The sequence below is a fragment of the Diospyros lotus genome, chromosome 8 (assembly GCF_014633365.1).
Source record: "Diospyros lotus cultivar Yz01 chromosome 8, ASM1463336v1, whole genome shotgun sequence".
Taxonomy (NCBI): Eukaryota; Viridiplantae; Streptophyta; class Magnoliopsida; order Ericales; family Ebenaceae; genus Diospyros; species Diospyros lotus.
This window is the reverse complement of record NC_068345.1, coordinates 614132-639897: the sequence shown is the minus strand read 5'-3', so window position 1 is coordinate 639897 and position 25766 is coordinate 614132. Positions and strand designations below refer to the sequence as shown.

Below are 25766 nucleotides of genomic sequence, written 5' to 3'. Positions count from 1 at the left end.
AGAAAATATCGAAGTCTTCTTTCAGCTTACTCTTCATTTCATGTCGGATATTCATACACAATTATTCAAAGTTGCAAACCAAATTTTGACTGTTCCAGCCCCCCCCCCCCCACCCTTAGGATAAAAATGTAGTTTATGCATTTCGTCCAAGATTTTTTCAACTCTGGATCGTTAAAAAGTATTTTAGCTTGACAAAAGAGGAAAGTGGCTGTGGGGCTAAGGGTTAAGGGAAAGCAATGACTTTGGTTATATATGGTTACTGGATTGGACTAGAATCGATTCACCCAAAGAAAACCACCACTGGTTGCTCCATGTGGCGGCTATTCATCATCTCACGCCCCAAATTTCAGGATCAAACTTCCCTCCCACCACCCTCTTCATCATCCTGCTGCTTAGTCATTCAAATTACTACACTGGCAATGGTAAATCCTAATCCTAACCCCCTCAGTGACAACGTAAGTAGACGCATGAGCTGTGATCTAAGGCATTAATTGGAAAGTGGAGATCTGTGAAGTTTGTGAGGAATGTAAACAAACAAAGTTCTAGCAACATACTGCCAGAATAAACCATAATGTCTCGTTATATTATAATGGGTTAGAATACACTACACTTGTGTAGCTCAAACCATAAAAGAGTGCCAAAATACACTCACTATACGGTGGCCAATCCAATCCATATTCAGATTGTCTGAAGAACTCTTTCGAAACAGCTTATTTTTCACCTCAGTAACTTAATATGTGGATTCTATCTATGTAACTTTTCTTTTATGGCACCGAAAAAACAGTATATGCCCCTGCCGCTCGCCTTCTGCTTTGAGGCAGGAAATAAGAAAACCTTGATGAATACCGGGCAGCAATTTCGCGCACTCATCCAGCTTTCAACTAGTTATTTCCAAGTTTAGTGGCCATCTTCTTGTCTTTCTCAGTCTAGGTATCAATTTTTCTTCTCTTTTTCGCATTCTGGGAAGCACAAAAACTGTTAGATGGCATTTTTTTGGATACTTCATGATCAGATCAGCAGTTATAGTCATTTCCCATGCTTCGTAGTAGTTTGTTGTAACCCAAGAGAAATTGTTTGCTTCAGATGCACCTCTTTGTCTGTATAATTAAGTAATTAAGAATAAAAACCTAGAATTTGAATTCTTGCATTTACGTGTATACTTCCCCAGTTGTACACATGTTAAGTGATCCTTCCTTGTAAACTGGAGGAATAAGGAAAACATGACTGACCAGTCCCGGGCTTAACAGGACTCCTTATCTCAGTTTGTATCCTTAATGCTTGTTCTCACATGGTTGATGAGTATGCAAAACAATAAAGCTTAATATCCCAAAAGATCACCAAAACATGGCCAAAGGTTACCAAACACTGTACCTATTCAATTCAAATACACACACTTACAATCAAAGCAATATAAACTCAAATTTGATAAGGTAGCAGCAACTCAGACCGAAGAAACCCGAGTACCTAGTAACTGAGGCTTGTTAAGTGGAGAATAGAGCGACTGAGATGAAGAACTACAAGATTGGCCACAACACTACACCCAACAACAGAGTGTACAGTGTTAATTACAACCTGGCATCCTGCAAACTCCCATTGCTCACAGTGGTCTGGTCTGGTCTGGTCTGGTCTGGTCTCGCAAGGTGGACCTATAAACCTAATTGATTTTATAAATGGTGTGGTGATCCCAAGTATCGTATCACAGCAAGGATAGTGAGAGCTCTCGCTTCCAAGCCCAGAACTTGTAGCGGACCTTACCTTCCCCACCCAATACGAATCCTCCATCGGAGCCGTGGGAGAGCTCTCGCTTCCAAGCCGCCGCCGAGGCCGGTGAACATGGACCAGAATAAAAAAAATATATGTATTAATAGTTTTATTATTATTAAGTGGGTGTGGGTGTGGGTGTGGGTGTGGCAGCAGGCTAGCGTTTGCTTGCTACCAATGGCGATGATCCTTTTGACTATTTCATTTTAACACTCTTTTATTCAAACTTAGTAATATTTTAAATATTATTATTATTATTATTGCTACACTGTTAAATAATGTCTACTATTAAAATGTTATCTAGGCGACATGGCATTTATAAAGTGACACTTTATATAATATTTTTATATTAATAATTAGATGTATAATTTGTTTATACAAAAAAATTCTTTTTTTTTTTTTTTTCAAGTCGGTGGAAACGCCGTCGGTGGTCAATGAGATGCCAAAGCATTAACGTAGTGCCGGCGTACCCAATCCCACCTCCTCCACCTCTGCTTATTAATAATCATCAACCCCAGCCCAACCCAACCCAATAATACTCTCTCTCTCTCTCTCTATTGTTTTGAAGCTCCCCACCCCCACAGCAGCACAGTGGTGAAATGAAGAACGAAGAGCAGGCACGGACCACAACAACGGCCTCGCCGGCGGCGGGGGCGGCTTGGAAGCGAGAGCTCTCCGACGGCTCCGGTGGAGGATTCGTATTGGGGAAGGTCCGCTACAAGTTCTGGGCCTTGTCGGCCATACTGTTGCTTGCTTTCTGGTCCATGTTCACCGGCAGTGTCACTCTCAAATGGTCCGCCGGTAAACTTGGCCCTCTCTCCGACGATGACTTCGATTCCCCGATCCACCGCGATCTCGACATCCTGGTCTCCCTCTCTCTCTCTCTCTATATATATATATATGTATATGTATATATCTTCACATCTATATTTTGTTATGGCGGTTTGGATAAATTAAGTTGTGTACTACTCTCCTACAAGGTTTGGAGAGCTGTGTACTTAGTTTGGTTGATTCACGATCTTACTTTTTCAAATTCAAATTGATTGGTAACTGAGATTTCCTTTGAACTGAGTTTTCAATTCAACTACTTTTCCAGTTCTTAAAGTTAGTATTTCCTCATCCCTGTGATGTGAGCATACTGTGATTGAAAGCTTAAGATACTGAAATCAAACGTGAAGACAACTTCAATTAGAAACAAAATTAGATGATTTTGGAACCCTTCCCCGATCAGCTGGTTTTACTTCTGCTAAGAACTAGGGATTTGCTGAGGCGTGTTGAATCTCTATTGGCAGGAATTACAAGAGCGAGAGAAGTTAGTGAAGCACATGTGGAACGTATACACGCATAGTACTACCATCCGATTGCCAAGCTTTTGGCTGGAGGCTTTCGAGGCTGCCTACGAAGACTTGACCAATGATGTCCCCGCCGTCCGTGACACCGCCATTTCGGAGATTGCCAAGATGAGCTTCAGGTCCTTCCATTTCGAACCGCCTCCCGTTCAATCAACGGTTAGTCCCACTACCTTATTGACTTCAATTCCCCAATCTTTTGCCTACTTTTCAGTTATCCTTATGGCTTTATGATTTAATGATCATTGAGGGTGTATTAACCTATCCAGATATTTGATTATGGTTTGGTGGAGTTAAGTTCCCTGTCATGATCTTTTGCAAATTCTCGTCTTTGGCCTTTTGAGGGTCAGATTCAGATTTTGTAGTTTTACAATCAGTCAGAACAAACTGCCATGGTGGTGAACATGTAAAGTGGCAGTTCAACTTGATTATAGCTTTGGTGAACTAGAGTAATATCTCATTTCTGATCCTTTTGCAATTTCTTATATTTGGCCTTCTGAAGATGGGTTCAGATTTTGTGGTTTTACAATCAGCCAGAACTATACTGCCATGTTGGTATATACATGTCCAGTGGTAGTTCAGACTTAATTTCAACATTTATTGTTGAACAACCCCCTCCCCCTTCCACTCAGAAATTAGAAGAAAGGTGGGGGTGGGGTTACTCCATGTATATAGCGAGTCAAAGAATGCACACTATCTTTTGTCTTTTGTCTGTTCTGTAGGTTGTGACATAAGTCCTTGTTAGTCTATGGTAGTTTGTGTATTTATTTCTGTTGGTATTCCATGCATATGAAATTTGTTTTAAGTCATTAATATCCGATATTGTTAAGGTATAACTTCTTTGGTACTTTGATGATTTTTGTCTTATGTGGCCATTAATAATGACATCATATAGTGAACTTAAGGCTTGATATATTGTTATGTTTTTGTTTAGGCTAAGCTATTAATAAAAAAGAAAAAAAAACAATTATATGTGGGAAAATTCATTACTGGCAATGTGTAGTTCCTTAAAAGCAATATAAGAATTTATTCACAGGCAATCAACCTCATTTTCTCAGTATCCTTGTGGCTTGTTGTGATACTTGGATCACCATTTATAAAATCAATTAGGTTTAGGTCCACCTTGCTGAGACCAGACCACTGTGAGCAATGGGAGTTTGCAGGATGCCAGGTTGTAATTAACACTGTACACTCTGTTGTTGGGTGTAGTGTTGTGGGCAATCTTGTAGTTCTTCATCTCAGTTGCCATATTCTCCACTTAAACAAGCCTCAGTTACTAGGTACTCGGGTTTCTTCTGTCTGAGTTGCTGCTACCTTATCAAATTTGAGTTTATATTGCTTTGATTGTAAGAGTGTCTTTGAATAGGTACAGTGTTTGGTAACCCTTGGCCATCTTTTGGGATATTAAGCTTGTGTTTTGTATACTCATCAACCATGTGAGAACAAGCATTAAGGATACAAACTGAGATAAGGAGTGTTAAGCTTGGGACTGGTCAGTCATGTTTTCCTTATTCCTCCAGTTTACTTGACATGTGTACAACTGGGGAAGTATACACGTAAATGCAAGACTTCAAACTCTAGGTTTTTATTCTTAATTACTTAATTATACAAATAAAGAGGTGCATCTGAAACAATTTCTCTTGGGTTACAACAAACTACTATGAAGCATGGGAAATGACTATAACTGCTGATCATGAAGTATCCAAAAAAATGCCATCTAACAGTTTTTGTGGGTGGTTGTGCTTTTGCTTCCCAGAATGCGAAAAAAAGAAGAAATATGGATACCCAGATTGAGAAAGACAAGAAGATGGCCACTACACTTGGAACTAACTAGATGAAAGCTGGATGAGTGCGCGAAATTTCTGCCTGGTATTCATCAAGGTTTTCTTATTTCCTGCCTCAAAGCAGAAGGCTAGTGGCAGGGGCATATACTGTTTTTTCGGTGCCATAACATAAAAGAAAGTTACATAGAATCCACATATTAAGTTATTGAGGTTAAAAATAAGCTGTTTCGAAAGAGTTCTTCAGATAATCTGAATATGGATTGGATTTTTGGCACTCTTATGTTTTGAGCTGCACAAGTGTAGTGTATTCTAGTCATCATTATAATATAACGAGACATTATGGTTCATTCTGGCAGCATGTTGCTAGAACGTTGTTTGTTTACATTTCACACAAACTTCATAGATCTCCACTTTCCAATTTATGTGTTAGATCACAGCTCATGCGTCTACTTACGTTGTCACTGAGGGGGTTAGGATTTACAATTGCCAGTATACTAATTTGACTGACTAAGCAGCAGGATGATGAAGAGGGTGGTTTGTAGGGTAGTTTGATCCTGAAATTTGGGGCGTGAGATGAATGGCCACATGGAGCAACCGGTGGTGGTTTTCTCTGGGTGAATCGATTGTAGTCCAATCTACTAACTATATAACACTTTCCTTTTTTGTCAAGCTAAAATACTTTTTTAACGACTAGTTGAAAAATTCTTGGACGAAATGTATAAACAACATTCTTGACTGTTCCATATTTTCTCCGAAGAATATTTAATATGTACATATACTTTACAAGAACATTTTTGTTTCACACTGATGATTTAAAGGGTTTGAATCACCCGATGCCAAAATCAAGGGTAACAAGTTATCAGATGCCCCAAGCTTTTAGGTGTTGTATCCACAAGACAAAAGGGCATTACATTATATGCAATTAGTATTTGTATCAGCTCATTATATAAGCTGGTACAAATGCTTGCGACCCAGAAATTAACCAAACTTTCACAACATGTTGCTCAAGTACCTGCCACGTCCATTGGCAAAATAACAGGAATTGGATTGACAAACTTCCAGAGCACGGGATTTCGGTAGTCAGTCTTCCGCTGCATTTCAGGCTGAATATGAATTTATACAGTGAAGCTATGAACAAGCACAAAATCAGAGGTCCAAATTTTTGGAAATTTCAATCCAGTCACTATGACAAGTTCTATCAAGTTCAACACTGAAACCCAGGGTGTTCTACTAGTAAGTGAAGGGTAGAAGGGAAGGATCTCTCAAGATGGAAAGCTATGTAAGTTCTAACAAAAACAAGAAATGGGGGGCTCTCTAGTATTCGACAATATATAACAAAATTGCTCGAGCAGATAAATTAGTGATGATGATGCTGCTGCTGCTTGGAGGAAAACAAAAATTCCTACATAAAAACCATTTACAGAGGTTTCAAAAGACAAATGTATATACAGGACAACTGCAAACCTTCCTAAGCTTCCACGGTCTGAATTTCTCCCATCATGATCCTATTGCTGACGACATTAAATCCCAGAACTGATGGGTTCACCTTTTTTCCTTTTTTGCCCTTCTTCTTCCCTCCCCTTCCACCCTTGGATCCATCAGCATCCATTGTAGTTGATGAACTTGTCAATGAATTCATGGTCAGGATCATATGCATCAAGGTTTTCTATCAGAAGTATCTCAGCCTCAGACCTGGATTGCTTTAAACAGAATTCCAGGAAACTTGTATCTATCAAAGATGAAAAACAAAAGTCAGAAGACCAGAGACTAATATCTTCTCAGTTTGTAACTACTAAAACCAAATCCTGAATTCCCAACAAAATCTTCAGCATTTTTTTTTTTTTTCTTTTTTTTAAGTTCTCCCCTCCTTTTTTTTGTTTGGAGGGTAGAGGCAGGGGGTGGTGCAATGGATAAGAGTGCAGAAGAATAACGTGGACAGGAATAGCAACAGATTCACCATGGCCTCTGCAACGATAGGGGAAGAAAAAGTCAGTTATCACATAAAATTAAATCACATGCCAATCATAATGGCTTACCTGAATATTTATTCGCAGCATCCTTCTTCCCTTTCAGGGACAAATGGGAAGTGGCAGGAGACAATGATAGGGATCGTTCACCAGGTCTACTACCCATAGATTTTTGCCTGCTAAACATCCCTCCAGAAGTCTCTTTGCTCGGAGTGTTTTTGATTCCCCAACTGCCCTGGCTGGCAAAAAGAGGAAAATCTGACCTGCTTGCAGAATAGATGCGCTTAATTTTTACTTTTCAAATTCTTAATCACACAACAATTTGTTCGTGAAACAAAATTCTTACTCTTGTACCAAAAAAAACAAGTCTGAGACATGCTAGAACGACTTAATTAAAAAACAATGCATTAAACAAGATCACACTACTTGGGTATTTTAGTTGTGATATAAGCTGTGAACAAGAATGCATGGACATGACCAAGGAGAAACATACAAGAGCACATGCCGCAATAACTTTCAAAGAAGAAAATCGAAGAAAAAGACAAACGAAGCTCAAGGTACAGCAACAACAGCAAGCACAAGACTTAATCTCACTGTACACCCCATCAAGGAGCTTAGGCTTTATTCCCCATAAATAATTCAAGTTGGTTTCCTAATTCTCTGATTGTCATGAGTATTTTTCCTTTTCTTTGGAAGAGACAGGAATCTAATGAACAATCACCATCTCCAGTTTGTGTTTTTCACAATACTTACAGCTTCATGGATCCTCTTCCTTCATTCCACACTATCAGGGGCTATAATTCTGGATAAACCACAATGAATCATGCATTTTTCATAATCTCAAACCAAGAGCATTACTCTTGGATAGTATCACTTTCCGTAACTCGAATATATTGATCGTGTCATGCATGCCCGAACAGTCTCAACGAATTTTATCAATGTTATTCTTTATCCTAAAAGAAACAAATTTTATCAACAATCAAAAGAAGGTCAGACAACTTATTCAGCACAATAGTTGATCTAATTAATCCTAAAAGTAACAATCTTAGTATGAGAAAAAGTAACAAACAATGCTGAAGCAAAGCATAGAAATAAGCATAACCAGATGGGTGAAACACAGTACATAAAAAAAAGGGAAAATGTCATACTGTTTCACTTCTTGTTTTGGTGGATCTAAAGGACCCCAGAATAGCTCATCATCTCCTTTGGGTCTTGATTGAGCAGAAGCATTGGAAACAATCTGTATAGGAGATGCAGCCTTAGCTGGGGATGTTGCAGATAGCGACCAAGAAGGACCATTTCCTCGAGTGGGCTGATTTGGCTGGGAATTCTGAGGTGTTGGAATTGGGTTTTGGTGGTGGGCAGATTTCCTGTTCCTTTAGGATGTCCCTCAATGATGTCGGCTTTGGAAGTTTCCCAGAGTCTGAGGACCATGCTGGAGCTGGGGAAGGGTTTGTGGATTCCCCTTTCCAAAGAACAAAATCTCCTAAGGATGGACCGGAAGGTATTGCAGGTAAGAGTTCCTTCTCCTGCTGTATTTGGCGCGTAACGTTGCCTTTCTCATTAGGACTTGATCCAACAACTGAAGCAGGAGGCACTGAGGCCTTAGTTCCAACACCCTTGGATTTTGCAGACTTTTTTCGATTCTTTTTAGTGTCTTTAAGCTCAATAAAGTTGTCATCGTCAATTGAATCCAGTTGAGAGGTTGTGATCGGTAGGGGGTTACTGTCCAGAACCTCAACATCTCTTTCATTAGACTTCGCTGAAACTTCTGCCAAAAGGTCATGTAATTGGCTCTTCTTGCTCTTTTGATTTATGCGATTTTCTGGTTCTGCAAGATTTAATTCACCTGAATCTGTTTTAAGATCAGAATTGGCAACAACCCCAGCCCAAGGAGTAGAGACGCTAGTGGAGGTAAAGGATGCTGGGATCTCAGAATGCCCCTTTTCTGTTTGTGCTTTTCTCTGCTCTTCTTGTTGAATTTCCAGTAGTGACTTTGGCTTGAAACCGGGGGCAGGCTTCCAAGCCCGTTGTCCAGTTTGTTCTTGAGCATTAAGCTGAGAAGGGCCAACCAGTCTGGATACACCCTTTGCATCCATAGAATATCACCAGTACCATCCCTGAGTGCACCTGCAGGCAATGAGCTCTTTGCTTGTTCAGCATCCACTGTGTCAACCTTAGGGACTTCAGATTTGAGTTCTCTAGTTTCCTGTGGAGACATTCTGGGAAATATTTATCCTGAAGCAATATGTGTCTCATTCTTGACATCAGAAACATTATGAATGTCAGATTCAGATGTCTTTGATTGTTGGGAGAAGGGTGTTTTAGAAACTACCTTCACCTGGTGAGAAGATTGTGCCTTTGGAAGACCTTTTTATAGCCAACCACCCGTCGACTAGCTACCATTGGATATCACCTATCTTAATTGTGTTTTTTAATACATTTTTTTTCTTCTCCTCCTTATATTAAGATTTTGTGAACAATTTTTTATTTAAGAGCTTTCCATTGCGTTTGTTTTTTGAATATTGTGATGCAAAATTCGTTTTTAATTTAATTCTTAAAAGTTTAATCTTTTTAATGATAATTCATTGTTTTAATTAGACATTTTTATGTAAATTTAATCTTTATATTTTTATGAATTTAATATTTTTTTATACATAAAAATACAAAAAATAAATTAATTTAAAAATATAAATATAAAACGTAATTTGAACAATAAAAAATTCAAACCACTACCCAAAACAAAATATCAAAATACACAAGCGTAATTAAAATATAAAAAAATTTGACTGATCACAAAAAAAAAAAAAAAAAAACACATAAAAACATAAAAGGCGTCGGGAAAAGCAACTAACTGCAGAGACTGCGCAAATGGGCCTACGTGAGCGTGCGTCAGGCTGTCGTGGGATGCTTCTTATCCTTTACGACCAACTTCGCAATTTTAACAAAAGAAAAAATTAGCCCCTTTAAAAATATGGGAAATTGAGCGAGTTAGTCGCCCGACCCGTTTTACAACGCCAGCCAACACTGTTACGAAGAACTCTTCTTGATTGCAAAAGCTAAACCAGTCGCCCATCTCCAAAGAACAAAGTCTTCGCTTCCGAAACCATTATGTTTCAATCGAATCATACACTACTACATATTTGTTATAAAGACATGTTAACAAATATTAATAAAAAAAAAATACTGAATCGACCAAATTTTTTAATAAACCAAACTTGTTTCAAAAATCAAATTAGTACAACCGAACAAATACTAAAACCAAAAAACTCAAAAAAATCAAACCTGACTGAATAACAAAAAAAAAAACCTAAAAATTTAATAAAAAAAAGTCACCCTTGACATTTCGATTGTTTGTTTAACGTTTAGGGTTTATTGTTTCAGTTCTTTTTGTATATTTTTAATATAAAATTAAATTAAATCAAAATAACTGAAATACTCAAAATTAAAAAATAAAACTGAATTGAAATACAATAGAACCGGAGGAAAGCACCAACTCTGGCCCTTTAACCTAAATAGTGACAAATCGAGACAACTGACCTTCTCAGGCTTAAAGCAAGGTCAACGTTTTGCAGAAAGATAATTCAGGACCTGGGTTTCAGCTTGGTTTCCAATCCCATTGTGCTCAGAAGATGCCATAACAAATCATAGACATCTCATATGTCCAGACATAATTTAGCTACTTCATCATGGCAAGAAGGTATCGTCGGGCAATACAAGGATATGATAAACATACAACCAATTGCCAAGCAAAACTAAAGATACTTGCTTGCCCGTAAAAATAATTAATTCAATGTAAGAAAGAAAAATCAGAGAAAATCTGCTTTTAATAACTACTTTGTGATGCATAATCTCAGAAGCATTCCAAGCATGGAAAATCGGCAGACAATCAACACGGCATCAGGTTCTGACCGCCCGTCTGCTTTTTCTCATCATTGAACGATGCAATCGAATTGTAAAAACCACAAACTTCAATAATACTAGCTTATCAGTATGCATTCCGAATGGAAAATCCCACCAAATGAGTCGGATTACTTTTTAAGATACCAAGATGTGGATCACATAAAAGTAAGATGCAGATCATGTTTTTGATCCAAAATTGGCAATCAAGATGAACAAGAAAATGAAAGAAATACCAGCAAAACCCACATACTACCTACCCCAAATATCGTAATATAAAAACATTCAGCAGATCGAAAAACCAAGAAATCAGCAAACAGCAAATTCTGAAAGCAAAAAACTAAGAGGAAAACGAAAAACGTAGAAGTTAGCGTGTAAAAATGGTCGGTAATGGCATCAGACAATAAGCGGAGTTTTAATCAACACAATATTTCAGTGCGTAGGATAAGATGATATTGCATCATTTGCCAATATCTGAGGAACCAAAACAAAGAGCGAAAGAATCAGGGAAAATCCTATAAAAAAAACTAAAAACTAAGAAGATCATGGAGTACCGTGTGAAAATGATCGGTAATGGCTTCAGACAATAAGCGGAGTTGTAATCAACACAATATTTCAGTGCGTAGGATAAGATGATATTGCATCATTTGCCGATTTCTCAAGAATCAAACAAAGAAGGGAAGAAATCAGAGAAAATGAAGAGTGAGTGTCGGTGGGTCCATTTGACCCCAAGGCAATTAAATAGATAAATGCTATGGGCTGGTAAGCCAACCATACCGATTTCTGCATCCGTTATATCTCCTCGCAACGTAAATTTGCAGGACGAGGAGAGGGTAAACAGATGCATGAACGAAAACACGAGGAGACTCATACACAAAACCTTACTTTGTTGACCTGAGAAAACTTAATTGCCATAATCAATCACACGAGCTTTGACACAGAGCAACCAGCAAAAGAGAAGAATCGAACCATCGCAGGGAGAAGACCTATTCAGAGATGGGAAAGTGAGAATGGCGACGGCTATCAACAGCGGTTAAATAAGGGTTCCGGGAAGCAATTAGGGTTTTGCGGCCGCCCTCCGGACTGGGCTGTGACTGTAAGCTGCTTGATTCATTTTGGGCCAACGGCCTCAAATCGGGAGCCCAGCCTCTGGGCTGCAACATTGTTTCTCGTTAGAATTGCTTCAAATAATGGTAAATTAAATCCATTTTATTCTCTTAGAAAAAGAAAATCATTTTTATTTCGTTCCTTTCAAATTTTGTTATATGTTTTATGTGATTCATAAATTTAATTCATTGTTTTGATTGATTTTTTATTTTTTTTTTTCAAAATTTTGTAAAAGAAAATAAAAAATTCTGATCCATTATCTATTTTTATTTTTAAAGATTTAAAAATTTGTAAGCACGCAAAACACTGATTTTCATTTTTATTTTTCATTCCCTTAATGTTCCACTCACATTGATATTCGACAACCCCACTTATATGCCCCTCACTTGAGATGTTAAACAAACTAACTTAATACAACTATTGCTAACACTTAGATCGACGAGTGAAAATAATATAAGAGTGTGTTTGATTGCATATATTTTTCATGAAAAATATGTAATCATTACATATTTTCTATGGAAAACAATCAAACACTCATAATTTTTCTATGGAAAAATATGTAAGGTACAAGCATTTAAAGCTTTTTTCCATGGAATTCATTTTCCAAGGGGATGAGATGGTTTTTATTTTCTAACTAATATTACCTAGAATTAAATTCTAGGTAATGTAATCAAACACAACCTAAGAGTATATGACTCTAAAAATTGACAATCTTATCGAACAATATACTTGTTTAAAAACTAAACACATAAAACTAAGAGTGGCAATGGGTGAGGGCGATCAGGGTTACTTCATCCTTGGTCTTGAACTCTAATATCTCATTTTATATCTTAACATGGTCAAGCAACTCAAACCTCTTCCTCCATAAAATTTGACAAAGTTAGAAGGGGGTTCTCGCATTCCAAATCTATATATTCATACATAATATATAATAATTTTTTTATATATTTTCTACGCTTAGTAAAATAGATAATATATTTATATATAAAGAGAGCGGGCAAATTAGGACATGGGACAGATTTGTTAAATACCATTCCCACCAGTGACGTATTTAGGGGGAGTTGGCACCGGTTTCAGCCCATGCCAGTCTCAACCCAAACATAATATATAGGGATGGCAATTGTAACTGAAACCGTGGGGAACCGAACCAAAACTGAACCAGTCAACGCAGTTAAAAATCGTTTGACTGGGTAATGGTTTGGTTTGGGAAAAAACCGAACACTATTTCAATGGGTATGATTTGATTATGATTTTTATTAAAATCAAACCAAATCCCGAACCGAATGATGGGTAACCGAACCAAACCGAATATATATTATATATAATATAATATGTATAATATGTATATCTAATATACATTATATACAACCCTGCCCACCTAAGCCTAGCCCATCTTAGCCCAATTGCCTTGCTTGCAAACCTTTCTCTCATTCTCTTCTCCTTCTTCTCTCGACCTCGCTATCTCTCGCTCTCTGCCTCTCGTTAGTCTGCGCGCCCTCGCCCTTGCTCTCTGCATCTCTCTTTGTAACGACCCGTTAGTGGGTCTAGGTGTTATGGGTATTTTAGTTTGCACATTAGAGTTGTTGCATTTATTAATTAATTGTTAAAAATATTATATGAGTTGGTAATGGGGGTAAATTAATGAAAATAATATTTGGTGTGAAAAAGTCTCAAAGTTGTGGGCTAAATGGGTTTGGGCCTTATTTGAATTAGACCATTGATAAATAATTAAATCTTAAGTGTAAATGAATTGGGTTGAACCCAAATCTCAAGAAAAGTCCATTGGGCCTTAATTGGATTGGGCCATATATTTTGACTTGGGCTTGGGCCATGGGCATAGAGAATGGTATCTTAATTAAAAAGAAAAAAGATTAAGAAAATGGTAAAATGACCAAAATGGGTAAGAGATATGTGAATTGTGTGTGTTAGTATGAAGGGCAAATTAGAGAAAATTAAAAGGGAGACGGATTGAAAGGAGTTGGGAGACAAGTCTCCCACATTTTTTCCCTCATTTTCTTCTTCTTACTTTCTTGTTCCCTTCTTCTTCTCCCTCTCCCGATTGTCTCTTCTTCCTCCATTGTTCTTCTTCATTGAATCTTTAAGTGGAAACTATGGAATTTTCAATTTCAATGGGTGTCTTCATCTCTTTGGATTTGCAACCATCTAAGGCAAGTTCCCTTCCTTCTTGTTTCAAATTCAAGATCTTCTTCTTCTTCTTCTCCTTATGATTGTGTAAGTTCTTCTTCTCTTTATTATCTTTTAATGCAAGTTCTTCAACCTTGTTTCCATCTTAGAAGGCTTGTTTCCTTCATTTTTAAGTTGTTGCTCTTAAATTCTTATTCTCGGATTCACTGACCATGTTATGTTCTTTGGTCTATAACTCCTTGTGTTTATATCCAAATTGAGATCTGTTTGTTGGGTTGTAAACTAGACATCTTAAGCTTCATTTTAGACACAAGAATCGAATTTTTTGACTAAGATTTGATCATGTTATAGCCTTGTAAATCCCTGCTAAGATCTGGAAATTTTACTGCTTTCGAGTAAACTGACCTTGTTGTACTCTTTAGGGTATAACTCTCTGTGGTTATATCCAATTCAAGATCTGTTTGTTTCTGTATAAACTAGACTTGATAATCTTCATTTGGTAAATTTTTTAGAATTTTTGGCTGTGTTTTGAGCCTACAGTATCCTTGTAAATTCTTGCCTAGAATCTGGAAATTTTCTGCTCTATTTTTGAATAATCTGTTCTTGCTTCGGTTTTGGGGGTATAATGCTCTGTGGTTATATCCAAATTGTGATCTATTTATTTTTTCTATAAAATAGACTTCATGGGCTTCGATTCGGTATAAGATTTGAAATTTTTGGTTATGATTTGTACCCATAACAACCTTGTTGAATTCTATGTAGAATTCTGTAAATTACTGTTACAAATTCTGCCTTGTTTCGGTTTTTGTGGAATATCTCCTTGTGGTTATTTCCGATTTCAAATCCAGTTGATGTTCCAGAAACTAGACTCATTAGGCTTTGATTTGGTATATCGTTTGTGGTAATTGACCAAATATTGAGCCCAGATTGGATTTTTGAAAATATGCTTGAAATCTGGAAATTTCTGAAATGTGTTGTTATTCAACTCTTCCTATGTAGTCTATCCTTCCTACGTTTAAAATTATGATTTTTGTATAGTTCTTCCATTGTTTTTTTTTTAATTATTCTTGATAACCCTCATTGTTGGATAAAAGGGTTTTATTTTCCTTATTTCGATAAATCTTGCAATATTAATTCGTTTTCTTGTTGAACATTGCAAAAATCTAAATAGGGTTTTGTGTCACCCTACATTTCTTAAGGAATGACATTTATTCATTAGGGTCTAGTGTCATGCAAGATTTAGTGTTTCTTGCATGTATAAATTTTGATTCCTTGCGATTATTATTGGGGTAAAAATATACCGTAAATATTGTTTTGGGCATTTCTATAAGTATGAGTAAATAAATGTATTAAAATTTACCCTGTGATCATAAGATAGTGCACACTTTAATTTATGTAATTGTGCATGTTAAGCATGATTTGAGATTTTTCTTAATCATTGAGGATTGACATGAAATGGGGATATGCATATGTGATGCATGATTATACTGATTTGCGCACCTATTATTTTGCGCGACGGCTAAGTCCGTGGATGAGAAAGGATATCCTATGAGCGCTTGACGCAGGTGAGGTGGCCATCAACCCAGAAGGCGTGGCTCAAATTGTTATCATTTGTTGATGTATTTTCATGATGCATATATATTCATGAATGGATATATATATATATATATATTGGCCGTGAGAGCCTTGAGAATTAAGTGAAAAAATTCCCTACTATTGGTGCATATGCATGAGCATGGGAACGAGTACATAATATATGTAATAATCACGGCATGGGAAATTAATGTAAACGGAGAACTTATGAGTCGCGTTATACTAATATCTTCTCCTAGAGTTGTTTATTCTATCTTGATTATCCCTGCCTTTGATTCTATATCTCCATGCTTTATAAATACACTTGCTGAGCCTTGTAGCTCACCTTGTTTACTCTCATGTCATTCCAGGTACAAGTAGAGCAATGGTTGAGGGCGAGCCTAGTGGGGCTAAAGCCCAGGGTTAGAAGTGTACAGAGACCTTCCAAATTAGATGGTCTATGTTAGCATTTGTGATGAGGGCAAGTGTGAGAAAATTTTATGTTGTAAAATTTGTTAGTGCCCTTGTATTTCATTTTGTTTAGACTATGGTCTAAGATGTTGTAAACCTTTATGTTAGCTTCCGCTGAGTTTATCTAAGGATAATATTATGGTGTTGTATGTTATTGTTCTATATCACACTTGTGATGACCTCCTTTCGGATATCCTATGCTTGCAGGACTATCCGGTAGTGGGCCACTACAGTTTTGGTATCAGAGCAACCCGGGCCGTGTGTTGGGACCGTGTACTAGCCTAAGGCTGGGGGTACTGGACCAGTTACCGTGTATTAGCCACAGGCTGGGGGTACTGGACCGAGGACACTGGACGGGGGATTATTGGTAGGTTATAAGAGCAAAAGTTGGGATGAGAGGAGTCCTTGTACACATAGGAATGACAAGTAGAGTTAAGGGTGTGTTTAGTGGTTTGAATGAAGTTAAGCTAAGATAACGTTCAAAAGGTAATTTGATTGTGTTTGAAAATGAGGGGTTAAGTCCTTTATAGCAGTGAAGAGGTGATGAAATGGTTCGCCGAATATTGAGACCATGTATTGTCTCAAGATGTCCATAGAGAGTGAAACCCACGGAATGAGGAATGGCTCTAGCATGGAATAATACTACAGGTGATGCCTATCAGTGACGGGTTTAATGCTAGGGACCACTGAATGCAGGTGGGAGGTGGCCACTAGGTTAGCTCATGTTGAGGGACCGTGACCCTCTATATGGAATAACCAGTCTGTTGTAGAGACGATTAAACGCCGAAGACCTAGAGTGAACTATAGGTTATGTCTGGACTAAACCTAATTTTCGTGGGGATTGTAGTGTCATGGTAGTGCCACTAGCATGGCGCGGCGGTTCAGAAGTTTGTGTAGCCTGACTTAGGATGTAAATTTCCAATCTTCGAATGAGATGACAATTAAGATTCGATATCATTTACCTCGATGTGATTAATTATTAAAAATTGCAAGAGGTTGATATAATTTGTTTGTAATTGATATGCTATCAAGGGAAGGATAAGGGAATGAAATGTGAAAGTACTCAAAACATAACATTCATTCCATATGTTCAAATATAATACAAGAGATCAAGCCGTACAGTCAAAAAAAAAAAGGGGGGGCAAACCATAAAAATTGATAATGTGCCAATGCTCAAGGACATCGGCGGTGGCCAAAGATGACTGGACCTAGCTCATCAAGGTCATCCGAGAGCGGCATCTGGCTGTTGCTCGTTTCACCAGGGTGAGGTAGAGTAGCCTCTGGGATGGTGGGAGGACTAGAGCTCCAGTTGAAATTTGGATCAAATGGAGGAACAAGTTGGGGATGCGAAGAATAATATGCGAATAGTGAATCTTGCAAATAAGCTCGATAGGCTTGCAGCTCACTAACCTGTTGCTAAAGAGCAAGAATGTGAGATACACACCCATAAACAGGATCCTGAAGCCGGGCTTGAGCTTCAAAGAGAAGTGTATCAGAAGCCCAAAATCGGTCATTTACAGAAAGCGGAGTCAAGAGGTTGACGACATTTCTGATAGTATAAACTTCACGAACGGTAGCAAAATGAGCAGTACCACCCTCACAACGAAAATAAGGAGCAAAAATGCACTGTGGATGACATCCTCTATTTAAGACTACACAGGCACCACATCGAGACCGGGGGTTCATTGTGTTGTGCCTTGGCATGATAGATATGGATTTGGTTAGATCTAAGCAAATCAGATATGTGTTAGATCTAATTGAATGGATCAAATCAGATATGGGTTAGATCTAATCTGATAAGTCAAATTAGATAGGGGTCAGATCTAATGGGTCAAACCTGAAGCAGATCAAGTCCGATCGGGTCGGGTCAGGCCGAGTCAGATCGGGTCGGGTCGGGCCGAGTTAGATCGGGTCGGGTCGGGCCGAGTCGGGTCGGGTCAGACTGATTGGGTCGAATCGACCCCGATATGGCAGCAGTTGCAGAGGCGACGAGGGTCGTTATGGCGGCTGAGGGAAGCCGAGCAAGGGCCGACGGCTGTGCGATGGAGTAAGCAGCGGTGACTGCGTGACCGAATCTGGCCAAGGTGTCGACCGATTGTGCCGGCAGTAATGGCTGGGAGGAGCTGGTGATCAGTGACTAGGCGTGAGGAAGCCAAGCGATGGCTTGCGGCCGATGGCGATGCAACACTGGGGTGGTTGCCGAGCCGGTGATGGCGGCCGTCGGAGGAGGTGGCGAGGCTCGCGGTCGGTTGTTGTTGGCCGATTTGTGAGTTGCAGAGAGAAGGAAGAGGAAGAAGAAGATGGTGATCGGCGGCTAGGGCATGAGGAAGTCACGCGGTGGCTTGCGGCTGCTGGTTACGCAGGTGCTGCGATGGCTATGGTGGAGACGGCCGATAGAGGCTGTGCACGGTGGCTGTTGCCCTAATTGTGCGTTGTAGAAGAGGAAAGAAGAAGGAAGAAGGAAGAAGGAAGAAGAAGGGAATTCGGGAGAAGAATGAGAAGGAAGGAGAAATGGAAAATATATATATATATATAATAATAATAATATATATGTAAAAATATATATAAATATATATATATAATATATATACCAGAAAATCCTTAAATATATATATATGGGAAAAATTCCTAGAAAATAGGAAATGGAGATTTACTAATATTTCAGAGATTTTGGAAAAAAAAAAAAAAAAAAGGGTTCGGGCACGTGTTTTGAGATAGTGCACAAAAATCGAGATAGTGCACCAGAATTGAGGTGATGCACGAGAATCGAGAATTTGCATGCGTTTCAAAGTCAAGGCACACATACTAAGGAAGTGCTTTGAGGCTCAGTCAAAGGTGTTTCGGGGCTTAAGATGAAGTGACTTGTGCAAATTTTGAAGTTAGCACGCAAATCAAGATGATGCGCTTATTTCAAGGTGAGGCACGAATATCGAGGTAGCCCAATAAGTTTGAGAATATGGAGATTGTAGCTTAAACAAATATGATTGAGGCTAGGTTGGTAATCTTGGTTAAAAAGTCGTTACGAGGATGTTGGTGTAACCATGATAGCTTGAGTGGTGGATGTGGGACCAAAGGCTAGAAGTCATGTTGTGGGTGTGAGGTAAGCAGTGACGGACCCGAGCTATGTTGTTGAGAACTCATGTTGGGACCGAGTGTGTCCTTGTGGGAGCAGCCCAATTGTGAGATTAGGTGTTGACCCACCGGGTGCATAAGGACAACAAAGTGACTGTGCAAATGGGCAGGGAACGAAGACCTGTGGTAAGCATGGTAGGCGTGGTGAGGATTGTGGTTAAAGGTTCCACAACCAGATGGTGAAATGGTAGGACCACTCACTCATTATAGGGTTTGACAACCAAGAGAAAGCCAAGCAAGGTAGAATTGAGGATCGGGTGCAACCTATTCAGATGGGTTGCCTAATGAAAATTCTTAGGTAAGGGAAGTGACCCCAGTTGGCAAGTGACATCGGGTAGTAAGAAAAGTCTCATTATCTTTGTTGAACATGAAATAATTCCTAGTTAGGAGAGTGGTGTGGTGAATACTTCGTTAAGCTCGAGGTATGGACTAGGGTAATGCCATGATAGGTGTGTGCTAATTTGGAGTCTTGGGGAAACTCAATCCTCACTATATCGGGCCATTTGAGATTTTGGAGAGAGTGGATCCTTGGTTTACAAGTTAACGTTACTTCCTCAGTTGTTGGGGGTGCACAATGTTTTTCATGTATCTATATTGAGGAAATATGTGTCAAACCCCCAACACGTGATAGATTATCGAGCTTTAGGGGTTAGAGAGGATGCTTCATATGAAGAAATGCCTGTTAGCATTTTGGAGCGAAAAGAAAAAGTGTTGTGAAATCGGTCAATTCCGTTTGTTAAAGTCTAGTGGCAACGTCATTCTTCAGATGAGGCTACTTAGGAGCTCGAGAATGAGATGATACGTCTCTTTCCCCGGCTATTTGACTGACTAGGTATGAATTTGGGGGACCAAATTCCCTTAAGGGGGGGGGGAGAAACTGTAATGACCCGTTAGTGGGTCTAGGTGTTATGGGTATTTTAGTTTGCACATTAGAGTTGTTGCCTTTATTAATTAATTGTTAAAAATATTATATGAGTTGGTAATGGGGGTAAATTAATGAAAATAATATTTGGTGTGAAAAAGTCTCAAAGTTGTGGGCTAAATGGGTTTGGGCCTTATTTGAATTAGACCATTGATAAATAATTAAATCTTAAGTGTAAATGAATTGGGTTGAACCCAAATCTCAAGAAAAGTCCATTGGGCCTTAATTGGATTGGGCCATATATTTTGACTTGGGCTTGAGCTATATATTTTGACTTGGGCTTGGGCCATGTGCATAGAGAATGGTATCTTAATTAAAAAGAAAAAAGATTAAGAAAATGGTAAAATGACCAAAATGGGTAAGAGATATGTGAATTGTGTGTGTTAGTATGAAGGGCAAATTAGAGAAAATTAAAAGGGAGACGGATTGAAAGGAGTTGGGAGACAAGTCTCCCACATTTTTTCCCTCATTTTCTTCTTCTTACTTTCTTGTTCCCTTCTTCTTCTCCCTCTCCCGATTGTCTCTTCTTCCTCCATTGTTCTTCTTCATTGAAGCTTTAAGTGGAGACTATGGAATTTTCAATTTCAAGGGGTGTCTTCATCTCTTTGGATTTGCAACCATCTAAGGCAAGTTCCCTTCCTTCTTGTTTCAAATTCAAGATCTTCTTCTTCTTCTTCTCCTTATGATTGTGTAAGTTCTTCTTCTCTTGATTATCTTTTAATGCAAGTTCTTCAACCTTGTTTCCATCTTAGAAGACTTGTTTCCTTCATTTTTAAGTTGTTGCTCTTAAATTCTTATTCTCGGATTCACTGACCATGTTATGTTCTTTGGTCTATAACTCCTTGTGTTTATATCCAAATTGAGATCCGTTTGTTGGGTTGTAAACTAGACATCTTAAGCTTCATTTTAGACACAATAATCGAATTTTTTGACTAAGATTTGATCATGTTATAGCCTTGTAAATCCCTGCTAAGATCTGAAAATTTTACTGCTTTCGAGTAAACTGACCTTGTTGTACTCTTTAGGGTATAACTCTCTGTGGTTATATCCAATTCAAGATCCGTTTGTTTCTGTATAAACTAGACTTGATAATCTTCATTTGCTAAAATTTTTAGAATTTTTGGCTGTGTTTTGAGCCTACAGTATCCTTGTAAATTCTTGCCCAGAATCTGGAAATTTTCTGCTCTGTTTTTGAATAATCTGTTCTTGCTTCGGTTTTTGGGGTATAATGCTCTGTGGTTATATCCAAATTGTGATCCATTTATTTTTTCTATAAAATAGACTTCATGGGCTTCGATTCGGTATAAGATTTGAAATTTTTGGTTATGATTTGTACCCATAACAACCTTGTTGAATTCTATGTAGAATTCTGTAAATTACTGTTACAAATTCTGCCTTATTTCGGTTTTTGTGGAATATCTCCTTGTGGTTATTTCCGATTTCAAATCCAGTTGATGTTCCAGAAACTAGACTCATTAGGCTTTGATTTGGTATATCGTTTGTGGTAATTGACCAAATATTGAGCCCAGATTGGATTTTTGAAAATATGCTTGAAATCTGGAAATTTCTGAAATGTGTTGTTATTCAACTCTTCCTATGTAGTCTATCCTTCCTACGTTTAAAATTATGATTTTTGTATAGTTCTTCCATTGTTTTTTTTTTAATTATTCTTGATAACCCTCATTGTTGGATAAAAGGGTTTTATTTTCCTTATTTCGATAAATCTTGCAATATTAATTCGTTTTCTTGTTGAACATTGCAAAAATCTAAATAGGGTTTTGTGTCACCCTACATTTCTTAAGGAATGACATTTATTCATTAGGGTCTAGTGTCATGCAAGATTTAGTGTTTCTTGCATGTATAAATTTTGATTCCTTGCGATTATTATTGGGGTAAAAATATACCGTAAATATTGTTTTGGGCATTTCTATAAGTATGAGTAAATAAATGTATTAAAATTTACCCTGTGATCATAAGATAGTGCACACTTTAATTTATGTAATTGTGCATGTTAAGCATGATTTGAGATTTTTCTTAATCATTGAGGATTGACATGAAATGGGGATATGCATATGTGATGCATGATTATACTGATTTGCGCACCTATTATTTTGCGCGACGGCTAAGTCCGTGGATGAGAAAGGATATCCTATGAGCGCTTGACGCAGGTGAGGTGGCCATCAACCCAGAAGGCGTGGCTCAAATTGTTATCATTTGTTGATGTATTTTCATGATGCATATATATTCATGAATGGATATATATATATATATTGGCCGTGAGAGCCTTGAGAATTAAGTGGAAAAATTCCCTACTATTGGTGCATATGCATGAGCATGGGAACGAGTACATAATATATGTAATAATCACGGCAAGGGAAATTAATGTAAACGGAGAACTTATGAGTCGCGTTATACTAATATCTTCTCCTAGAGTTGTTTATTCTATCTTGATTATCCCTGCCTTTGATTCTATATCTCCATGCTTTATAAATACACTTGCTGAGCCTTGTGACTCACCTTGTTTACTCTCATGTCATTCCAGGTACAAGTAGAGCAATGGTTGAGGGCGAGCCCAGTGGGGCTAAAGCCCAGGGTTAGAAGTGTACAGAGACCTTCCAAATTAGATGGTCTATGTTAGCATTTGTGATGAGGGCAAGTGTGAGGAAATTTTATGTTGTAAAATTTGTTAGTGCCCTTGTATTTCATTTTGTTTAGACTATGGTCTAAGATGTTGTAAACCTTTATGTTAGCTTCCGCTGAGTTTATCTAAGGATAGTATTATGGTGTTGTATGTTATTGTTCTATATCACACTTTTTGATGATCTCCTTTCGGATATCCTATGCTAGCAGGACTATCCAGTAGTGGGCCACTACACTCTTGCTCTCGCTGGATCTCTCTTGCTCTCGCTATAGCTCGGCCTCTACTCTCGCTTGCCCTCGATCTCTCTCACCCTTTCTGCCTCATTTCTCTTGCTCCTCCGCGCGAGCTCGCTAGTCGCCCTCGCTCTCTATATCTTTCTTGCTCTCATTCGCCCTCGCTAGATCTCTCTTGCTCTCGCTAGGGCTCGGCCCCTCTTACTCTCGCTCGCCCTTGATCTCTCTCACCCTCGTTGCCTCTTGCTCTGCCTCATCTCTCTTCATATTAATTTATTTTTTATATTTATAATTTTGTTAGATGGAGTTGGCTTATTCATTTCAGATGGATATGCATCAATTTGCGAAGAATATATTAATGTTGTTGATGAATGTATTAACTTTCCGTAACTAATTTTTTTTAGCTTAAATTATAATTTAATTATGCACATATTAATTTATCAATCTTAACAATTGTAGGTTTAGAAATGTGATTTTATATCCCATAAGTTTTGTAACTTTATGCAAGAATAAGGTAACTTTATTAGAATTTATCTTTGTTTGTTGTAAAATTATCAAAAAAATTTATGAATGTTATTTGTCTTTGTTTGTTGATATGGATTAAACTAAAAAAATCATGGTTAAACCGAAACCGAAACCGAAACCGAATGGTTTGGTTATGGTTTTAAATTTTTAAAACCAAGTGGGTAATGGTTTGGTTTTGATTTTAGTAATTTAAGTTTGATTTGGTTATGATTTTGGCAAAAATCGAAACTAAATCAAACCATTGCCAATCCTAATAATATATATATATGACAACTATTATGTTATCTATTATCAGACAACATAACAATAACCCGACTGAGAGAGAAAAGATGGACCCCACGCCTCTCTCTCTTACCGGACAACTCCCGAAAGTGTGGGCTCCATAGCAGTGCCTATATATATATATATATATAAAAGTTCACAAACTCCCTTAGAATTGAATCCGTACTAGTCCCCTAGACATCCGTCTCTGATTCCAACTCCGACCATGATTAAAACTTGATCGAGGATTTCCTGAACCTGACTTAACCCCGGTAAGACAAAAGCCAAGAGTTTGAGCGAAATTTAGTCTAAATAATTTGATGTCTTGATATATACAAAAGGAAAAAAAGAAGATAATAGGTGAAAGATTTTGCAAAAGGTGGTGAAATAAGGATTCTAGCTCACGAGTTGCTCATCACTGTCTTGTTCCTTCTTAACATCGGCAGGAGGCAAGAAGCAATCCATGGTCAAGCCGCAAATGTTGAAATCGATCTCTTCAATCCGCCATGTCTCCTCGATCTTCGCCCGGTGCTTGAGCGTGTGGCCGTACCGGTAAATGGTCGCCGTCGTCTTGCCGCCGTGGGCTATATTCAGGCCTTCGATGCACCTGTAATCGTCGATAAGAGACTCCATGCTAGTCTCCCAGAACACGCTCTCGTCTCCCCTCGAAGCCTTCATTCTCACGAGCTTCGAATCCTCGAACTTCACCAACAGCCCCGTTCTCTGGCTGAAATGGCCCCAAATCTTGTGGTGCACGATCTCCGTGTGCGGCGTGCTCTGCGATTTCATGATTTCTGAGCTCGCGTCCAGCTTGAGCGTGAAGCAGGCTTCGTTGTTGATCGACTTCTCTCCTATGCACATCGCGTTCAAGAACAGGTTGGCTGTTGATCTTGGATCCAGGCCCTGTAGTACTAATTTAGGCTTTGTTTCGGGGAAGATTTTGTAATAGAATTCAATCAAAACGAACGGAATGGGAAGTAGAGAGAATAGTTTTGACCCCATTTCTTCCATTTTATCCAATTTTATAGAGCATTGATGGCGGAGAGGGGGTTTAATTACCTGAAAGAAGCGGCGGAGAGGCCTGGGAGGGCCCTTGAAAGCCTGCGATGGCTGGGACGAGGATTGGCTCCACGACACTTTGCCATCGCTACCGGCGCTGACTTTGAAGCCGGAAACAACCAGCTCCAGGAACCACAGGTTGGGATTCTTCTGCCACAACACAAACCCCCCCACTTCGCAGTTGCGCTTCGCGTTCGCGGTGTCCCCCGTTTGGTGGATGTCCGACGACACCATCTTCACCTGCCCCACCGCGTACATACTGTTCACGGCGTCCAACGCCGCCTGTCCCCCCGTCGCCGCCGTATACTGTTGAACTATGTATTTCGCCGTCGAAGCTTCCTGCCGTACGCACGTAAAACGTATTGGATCGAAACATAGTGTGAATGAAAAATGGGGAGGTTTCATTAATCAATTAATTCGCTTACAATGGAGCCATCTTTGATGGGCAAAGTCATGGTGTGGCCGGTCTGGACCTGGAAGGGGATGAGCGGGGAGCCAATGAGCTTAAGCAACAGCATAAACTGGTCATTGCTGGAGCCGCCGGCGAGGACGGTGGCCAACTTGCTGTCGGAGCGCTGTGCCTTCATCCAGGCGCGCATGTTCTGCCACCGGAGAGCGGCGGTGTTGCCCATGTTGGTGAACATCTCCTCCGGAATGGGCACCTCCAGCACCGTGTCCAGCCCATCTTCTCTGTCGAAGTTTGGGCACAGTTTCCTCATCGATCGATCGATGGGAAGATGACGAACAAGCAAAAAACAAGAAGCGATCGATGCTGCTCTGTTTCCTTTTCTAAATCTTTCCTCTTCTCTTCTTTTCTTCCGTAACTTTTTGGATCAATGGAGCAGAGATGCTGTCTGTTTCGATCGGATCATCGGCAAATTGGGGATTGCGAAGGGAATGATGAGAATGGGAATGAAAATGGGAATAGGAGTAGTTT

At 38.8% G+C, this 25766-nt stretch overlaps 4 protein-coding genes and 2 non-coding genes across 12 annotated transcripts; 1 reads left to right on the top strand and 5 right to left on the bottom strand.

The window, feature by feature from the left end:
• Positions 1-2293: 2293 nt before the first annotated feature.
• Positions 2294-5314, top strand: LOC127807952 (uncharacterized). Its single transcript, XM_052346205.1, has 3 exons — positions 2294-2627; positions 3054-3269; positions 4867-5314. Exons 1-3 carry the CDS (start codon positions 2361-2363, stop codon positions 4942-4944), a joined length of 561 nt encoding a protein of 186 aa, XP_052202165.1. The 5' UTR covers positions 2294-2360; the 3' UTR covers positions 4945-5314.
• Positions 5315-6031: 717 nt separating this feature from the next.
• LOC127807951 (protein ESSENTIAL FOR POTEXVIRUS ACCUMULATION 1-like) lies at positions 6032-11789 on the bottom strand. Of its 7 annotated transcripts, none has more exons than XM_052346197.1 (3): positions 8010-11788; positions 6931-7124; positions 6032-6623 (listed from the first exon to the last, which is right to left on the bottom strand). In XM_052346197.1, exon 1 carries the CDS (start codon positions 8958-8960, stop codon positions 8121-8123), a length of 840 nt encoding a protein of 279 aa, XP_052202157.1. In that variant the 5' UTR covers positions 8961-11788; the 3' UTR covers positions 6032-6623; positions 6931-7124; positions 8010-8120. The 7 variants fall into 7 exon arrangements, with proteins under 7 accessions (XP_052202157.1, XP_052202164.1, XP_052202161.1 ...); XM_052346201.1 differs by lacking the exon at positions 6032-6623 and having other exon boundaries at positions 6644-7124; positions 8010-9070; positions 9197-11788; XM_052346200.1 differs by lacking the exon at positions 6032-6623 and having other exon boundaries at positions 6644-7124; positions 8010-9121; positions 9203-9223.
• On the bottom strand, positions 11151-11233 carry LOC127809067 (small nucleolar RNA R16). Its single transcript, XR_008025070.1, has one exon. It is a non-coding gene; the product is annotated as a small nucleolar RNA R16 (small nucleolar RNA).
• LOC127809068 (small nucleolar RNA R16) lies at positions 11334-11416 on the bottom strand. The gene has a single exon (XR_008025071.1). It is a non-coding gene; the product is annotated as a small nucleolar RNA R16 (small nucleolar RNA).
• A 5440-nt stretch (positions 11790-17229) lies between the features above and the next one.
• Positions 17230-17742, bottom strand: LOC127807611 (LOB domain-containing protein 18-like). Its single transcript, XM_052345613.1, has 2 exons — positions 17509-17742; positions 17230-17466 (listed from the first exon to the last, which is right to left on the bottom strand). Exons 1-2 carry the CDS (start codon positions 17740-17742, stop codon positions 17230-17232), a joined length of 471 nt encoding a protein of 156 aa, XP_052201573.1.
• Positions 17743-24100: 6358 nt separating this feature from the next.
• Positions 24101-25762, bottom strand: LOC127808455 (uncharacterized). Its single transcript, XM_052347003.1, has 3 exons — positions 25255-25762; positions 24830-25168; positions 24101-24673 (listed from the first exon to the last, which is right to left on the bottom strand). The coding sequence occupies exons 1-3, from the start codon at positions 25546-25548 to the stop codon at positions 24167-24169; spliced, it is 1140 nt and encodes a 379-aa protein (XP_052202963.1). The 5' UTR covers positions 25549-25762; the 3' UTR covers positions 24101-24166.
• Positions 25763-25766: the final 4 nt, after the last annotated feature.

What these genes read in the sequence shown, in the direction of transcription:
- LOC127807611 (XM_052345613.1), bottom strand. Translation starts at nt 17,742, where the DNA reads ATGAACCCCCGGTCTCGATGTGGTGCCTGTGTAGTCTTAAATAGAGGA. An exon ending in AAGCCCGGCTTCAGGATCCT is followed by an intron (nt 17,467 to 17,508) that starts GTTTATGGGTGT and finishes CTTTAGCAACAG; the next exon opens with GTTAGTGAGCTGCAAGCCTA.
- LOC127807952 (XM_052346205.1), top strand. Translation starts at nt 2,361, where the DNA reads ATGAAGAACGAAGAGCAGGCACGGACCACAACAACGGCCTCGCCGGCG. An exon ending in ACCGCGATCTCGACATCCTG is followed by an intron (nt 2,628 to 3,053) that starts GTCTCCCTCTCT and finishes CTCTATTGGCAG; the next exon opens with GAATTACAAGAGCGAGAGAA. An exon ending in CGCCTCCCGTTCAATCAACG is followed by an intron (nt 3,270 to 4,866) that starts GTTAGTCCCACT and finishes TTTGCTTCCCAG; the next exon opens with AATGCGAAAAAAAGAAGAAA.
- LOC127807951 (XM_052346204.1), bottom strand. Translation starts at nt 8,960, where the DNA reads ATGGATGCAAAGGGTGTATCCAGACTGGTTGGCCCTTCTCAGCTTAAT.
- LOC127808455 (XM_052347003.1), bottom strand. Translation starts at nt 25,548, where the DNA reads ATGAGGAAACTGTGCCCAAACTTCGACAGAGAAGATGGGCTGGACACG. An exon ending in CCATCAAAGATGGCTCCATT is followed by an intron (nt 25,169 to 25,254) that starts GTAAGCGAATTA and finishes TGCGTACGGCAG; the next exon opens with GAAGCTTCGACGGCGAAATA. An exon ending in CTCTCCGCCGCTTCTTTCAG is followed by an intron (nt 24,674 to 24,829) that starts GTAATTAAACCC and finishes TTAGTACTACAG; the next exon opens with GGCCTGGATCCAAGATCAAC.